The sequence below is a fragment of the Austrofundulus limnaeus genome, unplaced genomic scaffold (assembly GCF_001266775.1).
Source record: "Austrofundulus limnaeus strain Quisiro unplaced genomic scaffold, Austrofundulus_limnaeus-1.0 Scaffold24, whole genome shotgun sequence".
NCBI lineage: Eukaryota > Metazoa > Chordata > Actinopteri > Cyprinodontiformes > Rivulidae > Austrofundulus > Austrofundulus limnaeus.
The window spans coordinates 3,060,740-3,070,274 of NW_013952426.1; the positions used below are offsets into that span (position 1 = coordinate 3,060,740).

Here is a 9,535-nt window from a genome sequence, read left to right on the forward strand (position 1 = left end):
ATGTAGTGGAGTAGAAAGTACAGATACTTAACGTAAAATGTAGTGGAGTAAAAATAAAATGTACCCATGATTAATTCTACTTAAGTAAAGTACAGATACGTGAAAAATGTACTTAAGTACAGCAAAAAAAAAGTACTTGTACTTTGTTACACCCCACCACTGCTAAAATAAATATACTATTTTTATTATTGCCATGTACTGTATAACAATGGCACACAAGCACCAGAGTCCTCATATATAAAAACTAGAAAGTTATTTATTTTATTTAAAATAAATAATTGTGTGGATGAGTCCTACCTACCCTCAACATCAGTCCCAATGCATTTTTTATTATATTACTTTATCAGATTTTTTTATTTACAGTATTTTTGTGCTATTAGAACAAAATCTTAAAACACGCAAATGCATTTCATTTAAAATAACTCAAACTCAAAACTCACTCGAAACTGTTAGGGGCAAACACTGTAAACATTATGCATATATTTATTTCTTCTATTGGTCTATTATTTCCTTTGTCGCAAACAAAGTCCATGTTTTCATAAATACAGAGCACAAACCCCCTGGTCAGACTGATTTACCAGGTAAGGCTACAACATATTAAAAAATCTGCATCATTGCAATATCAATGAGCATAATATAAACATCGCAAAAACTGCTTTAATTGCAACAGATCATAGGTCTTTACTGTAAGGACTGTGTAGTCATACCCTGAATGAAATGTGATCGATCCAACAGGATGTTTGTTTATTCTAACTGATATTGTCAGCACATTAACCAATAAAATCTCACATTGGAGGTTCTTTCTAATATTGTACAGCTTTACTGCCAGGTATTGCTCCTTTTCAGCAACAAAATATCTTTCTGTTTCAGCTGTCAGGAAAATAGAGTTTAGATTTTAGACAGCAAAAAAAAAAAAAAGCTTGTTTGATGCTGATGAAAATTATTCAAATTGTCCAAGCTGGGAACATTTACAAATTATCCTACACCATAACATTAGTCAGAAACAGTTCAACAATGTTAGAGCTGATTTTGTTGAACTGGGCCAAAATGCAGAAAGTACTGTCAGATATAATTTTTGAAGTTCTTAATGAACAAGTGTCAGGATAGCAATTAGAAAAATAAATAAAAATCTATTGGGCTTTTGTATTTTGGTGTGAACAAACAAAGAATAAAGAAGTTATTTATTGAATTTTTTTAATTAAATCATTTTGCTATTGATTTCTTCTGAGTGAGATAACTGAAAAAATAGCAACAACTCTATAATTTTATTCATAGTCATAAAAATCGCCATCAGCATTCTCAAATAACTCTATTTAATGGTAAGCATGTACAAATAAATATGAAGGATTATTAATAAATAAATGAAATGCTGCATAAATCGTTGTACAAAAGCAATAGTTATAARTTGCTGCATTAATTAAAAAAATGCAGCAAACATTAAAAAAATTGTTGTAACCAAGAAATGAATGAAAACACATAAAAGCTTTTCACTCTTTGCATGTTTATTCACCCATGAGCAGGATGACTAAATACTTTTTTTCAAGCTGTTATGAACTCCTAAATTATTATGTTTTGTCTCTGCTGTGTCAGAAACTAACAAAGTCATAAATATTCCATGTCATAAAAACACTTGAAATCAAGAAAAAAAAATGAAAGTGAAATTGTTTACGTGCATCTTTTGCACAGAGAATTAATCAAAAAATTGTAAAAAAAAAAAAAAATAAATAATAGTCATCTACATCTCAAAGCTTCTGCCACCTGCTATGCATCATCTGTAACATTGCTGTTTTATTGCCACCATCATTCTGCAGGATCATCACCAGTCATCAGCATTATCTTTCTTCTGAGAAGAACTCTGTTATTCTTTCTGCCTGTATTGAATTACCGTGAGGTTTTTGGCTGACAGATAAAAGCCATAAAATCCCTAAACGAGTGAGGAACATTTACCTTGGTGGGCACTTTGACAGCAAAGAGATACAGCCTCCATGTTGCCAGGACCTGAGGGGGTGGGAGGGGAGAACACATTTATTTTAGTTTTTGTCATTGAGCAGGAAAAGCAAAATGCAAATCGGGGCAAAAAATAGCACAACATGAACATCACATAAAGGGAACAAATCATCTCCGCAGTTCATCCGGATGCCTGGTGTAAGTCGACAAAGCACTCTAAAAATTAGCAAACTCGTGACAGCATAATGGAGAAACTGGGGAAAAAATATTAGATGATAGTGAGACTGCAATTCTTGTCCAATTCCAATTTATTGCAGTGAGTCGTACTGATGGAGCTGACTTAACGTTTATTCAACAGATGGCTCAATTTGCAGGAAATGAAACTATTGGTTAGACAAGATATAGGAATAGGAAATAAAAAAAAAATGGCTTTTTTGAAAAAAATACATTTCCATTTTAAAAAGTCTGGGGTAAATTAGAATAAGCACATGTGGATATATTAATATTCAACCCTTCCTTATTAATCATTTATAATTCAGAAATCTGTAATTAGCACACCACATGTATGCAGCGTGCATCTCTTCTCCTCCCAGGCCTTTTCTCCAACTGGCCACACTTTCTTATTTCCAGATAGATTTTAGCGCCCCCCCCCCCACCCCCCCAATCCCTTTCTTTCTTTCATCATAATTCCTCCCATCCTTGCATCTCGTCATTCCTCTGAATTCTCCTCATCTTCTTGGAAGTGGGATTCTTTTCCTCAATCTTCTTGCTTAATCCCTAATCCCTCCATCTCTGTGTCCCGTTCAGTTCGTGCCCGACCCAACACCTCACTCCATCCCCCCCCCCAGCTCTCCTGTCTCCTTTGGCGATTCGGTTTTTCTATTCTTTTTTTTCTGCTCTGTCGCTTTCAATTCCTCAAGGCCTTCCTGTGCTGAATGGCTAATGGCGCCCTGCTGAGAGGCGGTGAGAGGAAGAAAGAGAATGGAACGTACAAAGAAAAGCGAGAAMGGAGAGATAGAGGCGAAAGAAGGATGGAGACACTTGATTTCTCTCCTGATAATGGAGTCCTCAGAATCCCTTCAACTACTCAACATCCACCCCCAGCAAAACTGACCTCACGGATCAGCCTAATGTCCAAAATATAACAAAAAACCACAGCGGACTCCTACGGAGTAGAGGGACAAAAAAATATGAACACTACTGCCCAAAATAATGATAACAATAAAAAAAAGACATCTCAACGTTCAGCTGGGGGAGGTGCCTTTGCAGAAAATTACTAGTTCAAATTACAGCTGAGCTCAGTGACAAGTTGGAAAACAGTTATAAATCCAGAAAATAATGAGACACCTTAAGACACATAAAAAGCAGAGGAGACATAAACAACTAATTAGAAAGTGAAACTGAAGCAGCTGCCTGACAACGAGTCTCATCAAACAAAGACATCAATAATGTAAACTCTCCGATGAGCCACTTCGATCCGCTGAAACTGGCTTTGTGTGACGACTTTATTCTTTATTTTTATTCTATRCATCATCATTTACAGATTAGGGTTTTTTTGACAGTAGTCAGTTGCAGCAATAAATGGAACAATTTGAGTGGTATTAAATCAGTTTAACGTATACCATCATCTTTAGCGAATTAAAACTGCAACATTAGTTTAACTAGACCAATGTACTCAGACCTACAGAAAAAAATACAAATAAAAAATCAGAAATGTTTGCAATAAATTGTATATTAATGGGTATGGCATTCAATAAAGATAAAATAATTTACAACTCTTTATTTTCAGATTTTAGTAACAATTTTAGATATGTCTAATAGACGCTGCTCTGACTATGAAGGAACAATAGTGATTTCCCATTGACCACAAAATTATTATTGCAGTAATTTTATTTTATTTGTATTTTTATATTAATATAGGAATGGCACAGGTTGCTTCAGTCACTTGCGTTTAGGCATGGAGTAACTCTTAGCATTATACGTGGCAGCTATAAGACCCAGGTGATGAGATGTCTTTGTCTAAAATTATTTAATTTTTTAAGCTCAAACACTCAAAACAGACTCCTCTCTAACCTTGTGTCTTTGCTGCAGAAGGCGTTGGAGTAATTCTATGTACAAAAACAAAGTAAAAAAAATAATTATAATTCCAGACATATACTCAAACAAACATAGTGAATTTAATTTTAAAAATTATGTGAACTAGTTCCCCTCAACTGAGTAGAGTAAAAATGTATTTTACATTTACTTTAATTTTAAAAAAATCTACTGAAAACAATGCATTTCCCAATCATTTGAAAAGAATTTTATTAAATTCAAAGGATTAATTGAACCTAAAATCAGTGTATTATCAAGGTTCACTGAAAGCTATTACCCATTATATCGGATTTTTAAGCGTACACTTAAGATGTTTAATGTCATTATTTTACTAGTATTTTAAGAAAAAATGCATATTTAGGTATACCATTGAAGTAAACACTCTTTGAATTGAAAATACACAAAAAAAGAAAGAATAAGTGTGGACTATTTGAACAGTTAGACAGAAAAACAGCATGCTCAGACTCAAACAATGTTTATATCTCTCACAAACAGACACGGCAGCTCAAAATTATCTTAGGGTCACAAGTTATTAACTCGTGGCCACACATTGATTTTTTTTTAATCCAGTGTCACCAGATGGGTTCCATAGTAAACACTTTTTGCGATGATGAGATAAGAAATGGACATACAGAGCAGGCCAGATTTTTTGCACCAATTCAAAGAAAACAGTGAAACTACACTCAGCAGCAGCTCCATTTGTTTGTGTAACACAGATAACCAGCTGAGGGGATAGGATCTGATCTCTGGGGGTGCTTATAGCCCCCAGCAGGGCTAGCTCTTGCTATGAGCTAAGTTCAAGAGGAAGATTTCCTTTGGTGCAGTTTTCTAAATCTCAATGTTACATTCAAAATTAAAACATTTGTCCAATTAAAACTATTAACAACTACTTTATATACTGAAGTCAAAACAGAATTTCCGACATCATACCTGCAAACATCTGCTATTATCAATGAGAGACATTTATTCATGTTAACAAGTAGCAGTGGAGTGAATCAGTCCTAGGTAGGGTCAGGTGGCATGCCCCCCAGCAATTAAACATACTCAAAACTATGCATCTCACAATCATTTGAAGAGCATTTTACTAAATTCATAGGATTAATAGAACAACATAAAATCAGTGTGTTTTATCAAGGTTCACTGAAAAAAAAAAGTCTTTAACCTGAACTTTATCTGAAAATCATACTTAGAATATGCATTTCTCTTAGTTTTGACCTGAACATGACAGTGGGCCTGTATTATCTTAAAAAAAGACATGTCCATCTATGGAAAAGTGTGGATCAGTGTTTTGCTGTTTCAGTTCACWATTCATGACGTGGACCTATGTATGTAGTTATAGTACAAATCCCCTTTCTATTCACAGGCAAAGAAACAGCTAACATGAGCTAAAGTGAGCATTAAGTAAGCTAAATAATTTTATCCTCTTTCCTCAGTCTAGAGTAGCCAACTTTTGGGGGGAAAATCACTACTTTTAAAGAAACTTGTAATAATAATAATCACTCCTAACCAATGGCTTAGTCCTGCTAAATCAATATGATCATCACCCATCATTTTTATCAATACATACATGTGTTGTATGGATTGTTCGTAATTTACACACATTTTCTTCTATTTTGCTGGTATACGGATGTAAAGAACAATTCCAAAAACTCAGCTTCAAGTTTATTTTACCTTTCAGAGCCTGCAGGGTTATTTAACTAAATTTCTCTGGGGGCCACAGTTATTGCAGGCCAACAGTCGAGGGGCCAAAAAGCCAGCAATTAAAGTTATTATGTAAATAAATCAAGTATTATAAAGATCCTTTACCTTTGAAATAGTTCATTTTGCTGTATTTAGTCATGAATACAACACACAGAACCCTATAAAAGAATTGATAATTAAACAATATCAAAAACAAAAAAATGAAACATTATGCCTCATATTTAACACAAACATTATTTTGACATCTCCGTCTTGCCAAATGTTTAAACCAATTTTATTTTCACTTTCATAGTTTTRTCTTCAAATGCTTGTAGTTTTAACYGTCTTGAGTGTGCATAGAAAAGTTTTTCACCAGCTTCTATCCAAGATTCTGAYGTTTCTGTAGACACCAAACATGTCCATGTTTAACTAAAAGAACTTAYAGTTTGGGGTTAAGAGATGAATGAACCAATTGGYGGGCCGAACATAAGAATGGCTGCAGCTAAACCCACCATCAGCTACATAAAAAGCACAATTTTCCTACAAAGCAAAACGTGGATCCTTCGAACAGTCTCTCCTTTAACACTCTATGTCAGTTTTTTAACTCTTCCTAAACAGTCCATACAGCTAACTTCATGTTCCTTCGCTCAGTGAAAACTCTCACAGCGCGGAGCAGCTGAGCTGCAGCAGGAGACCGCAGCTACAGCTCATCTGTGATGTGTTCAAGACCGGGGAAAACTCTGATTTTTGAGCGTTAACCACACAAGATCCATGTTACTACATGACTGGCAGAGGTGTGCGCTCCACRAGCACTTCTAGTTCCAAACTGATTCAATATTTTGGTGGATCTAAGGTTTGAAAACAAAACCTTCTTACAAAACATTAATGGTAGTTTATTTATTTTCCGGGGGTGCTAAGTTCAAGTTTGGGGGTGCCTGAGCATCCCCAAAAAAGGGCTAAAATTCCCACTGCTAAATAACCAATCATATGTTAGCACTCAATACATTTAGGCGTAGTGATCTGTTGAAGTTCAAACCGAGCGTCAGGGAAGAGAGGAAATTTAAAAGACTTGTGGCATGGCTGTCTGTGTCAGACAGGCTGCTCTGAGTGTTGTAGAAACTGCTGTTCTGCAAAGACTTACACACACAGTCATACAGAGAATGGTCCGAAAAACAGAAAATATCCAGTGAGCAGCAGTCGTGTGGACAAAATTGTCTTGTTAATGTCAGAGGTTAGAGAAGAATGGAAAGATGGCTTCAAGATGATCGAAAGGCAACAGTAGTTCAAATAACCACTTGTCACAGCGATGCTCTACAGATACCATCTCTGACAACACATTATGTCAAACCTTGACGCAGATAAGACACAGCAGCAGCAGACCACACTCTTGTGAGGTGAGCAAATCTAGGCTGACAGGAATCTGAGGCTTCAAATCACGTAGTTTCATTTGGACAATAATGTCCCTTTTCCACTATTGCCACTTAGGTCGTATTCAGACCTGATAATTTGCTCCGCTTTAAACGAACCAGAGTTCGTTTCCAGCGTTGGTCCGGACCTTTTGTGCAGGTGTGAATACACTCATGCAAACTTTGGTGCGGATCAAACAACCGGACCGAGACATGCTTTTTGAGGTGGTCTCGGTCCGCTTCCAAACGAACTCTGGTGCGGTTCACTTCTGGTGTGAATACAGACCGGACTCTAACCGAACCAACTGCATTAAACATGCACCTTTTTGGACTTCACAGGCCACCGTTGCTGAGCTAAATAAACTGAAATCATACCTGTTTCGTTGTCTCCTGTTAGCAGCTCTACTGGCAGCGTTGTGGGTCAGAACATGCAGAGCACCTCGTCTCCTTTGGGTTGCGGGACACATTTACTGACAACGTTCCAAAATTAGAATATCATCACGGAACCACCATTAAATTAGCTGCTTCTGACATTTTAAATGCTATTGCAGTTGTACTATCAGCAAAAATGTGCGCATCAGAACCGCAGCATGCAGGACTTCCTTGTTTTCTTCTGGATCTGTGGCTCAGTCCCGCCCCCGTCCTTTTTTTGTCCAATGGGAGCAATGATCGTCACACTCGTGGCTTTGTTTACAAGTTATAGTTCATTTGCAAAAAAGCACAATGTGAATGCAAACCGCACCAAACAAAAAAAAAGTCAAATTTTGGTCCAGACCAAACAACTGGACCAAAGGACTTTCCTGGTCTGAATATACCCTTAGTGTAGTGTCGGTACGGTTCCAAGCCATTTCCATTAGGTCAGGTCCATGGAACCGGCACTTTTTTAGTACCTGCTTCACTGTGGTTCCAACCGGCCCCAGCTGACACCAAAATGCGACGTCAGAACACTGTTCGTCATTGATTGGATAAATTTTTGCAAATGTTTAAAATTTCAAAAGTTTTTCATTAAATGTGTTTCCATCTCTCATTTTGCCGATTAATTTTTTTTTTCAAAATACCTAAAAACCACCTCCACCAACCACCCAAAACACACCCATTGGAACCGGACTGGAACATCAGTGGAAAACCAACCGGTCCGACCCGTACCTACACCGACCGTTCCGACACTACACTAAGTAGCACTAGTGGAAAAGGGGCATTTAAGATCAGAACTATTGCCCGGTTTGTTCATCAGCAGTTCCCTGGACTCCAGCGGCCTCCCCAGTCACCAGAGCTCTGTCTGCTCCAGTACCTTTGGGATGTGGTTGAACAGGAGAGTCTTGTCAAGGATCTACAACTGACAAATCTGCAGCAACTGTATAAAAAATATGTGATTCCAACACCTTGTTGATACGGTACCACAAACAATTAGGCAGACTTTAAGACAAAATGGGTCCAACCTTGTACAAGCAGTGTTTATCTAAGAAAGTGGCTGGTGAGGTTAAAGGCTTTGATGAGCATTGCTAGAAAAAACCGCAGAATTAATAATAAAATTCTATAATATTCCAACAATTTAGGGGTGTAATGGGCTGTAGAAATCATAGATTTGTGTAGTCTTTTTGTGGCCATAGTATTGTGCAGTTTTTTTTTCTTTTACAACACACATTAGTGTGGCCTGGCCCTTCCCTTTCTAAGCAGTTCCACTCTATCCTAGTTTCCCTTACGAAGCAAAGCGAAGGACAAGGGGCTGGTTTTAACCAGGCTAACATTAATGCAATCCTCCCTCAAAAAAAGAAAAAAAAAAACTTTGCCAGTCACAAAACTTCTATGTAATAGGCCATGTAAAACAGGGTAGGATACCTCTAGTCAAAGTATTATTTAATTATTTCGTTTAAACTGTAAATTGTGTTGCACAGGCCACAAGACAAAGGTTGATAATCTCCAAAACTGAAAAGTGTCTCCTTTAAATAGATAATTTAAAAATAGTACAAAAAAGCAGTTTTTTAAACTCACTTGGACTAAATTTGATACCAAATAAAATACAATGTTAAACTTCTAAATAAATATAATGCTAAACAGTCACTCAACTCGGCTTCACAGATAAGATAAGTGTGCCACTYATTCAGGAGTTTTACTTTTTAACTGCCTGGTGGTGCATTCATTAGCATTTATTAGAATCAAAAAATGTTTTAGAGCATGTAAATTATGACCATTTTAGCTTTCCATACATCCCCTTTTACTTGGTTTTATTGCACTCTCAACTGCTACCTTGAATAAAAAAAAAAATAAAACAAAACATGAAATTCACACTGTTGATTTGAAACAAACAAGCAGATCTTTCCATTTGTTTCATAAGAACCAATCATTTTTGCTTTGGTGCACACTGCTTTAGAAAACATTTTCTTTTATTTTCCTTTCTGTGGTGGCAG

The 9,535-nt window shown here is 36.5% G+C and overlaps 1 protein-coding gene across 7 annotated transcripts in view; it reads right to left on the bottom strand.

Moving 5' to 3' along the window:
* carmil3 (capping protein regulator and myosin 1 linker 3) overlaps window positions 1–9,535 on the bottom strand; it is a gene marked incomplete in the record, with an annotated part of 154,774 nt that overhangs the window by 115,659 nt on the left and 29,580 nt on the right. For all 7 annotated transcript variants that reach the window (XM_014004474.1, XM_014004476.1, XM_014004475.1 and 4 more), the window contains 1 exon segment: window positions 1,948–1,998. In XM_014004474.1, coding sequence (XP_013859928.1) covers window positions 1,948–1,998 — 51 coding nt within the window.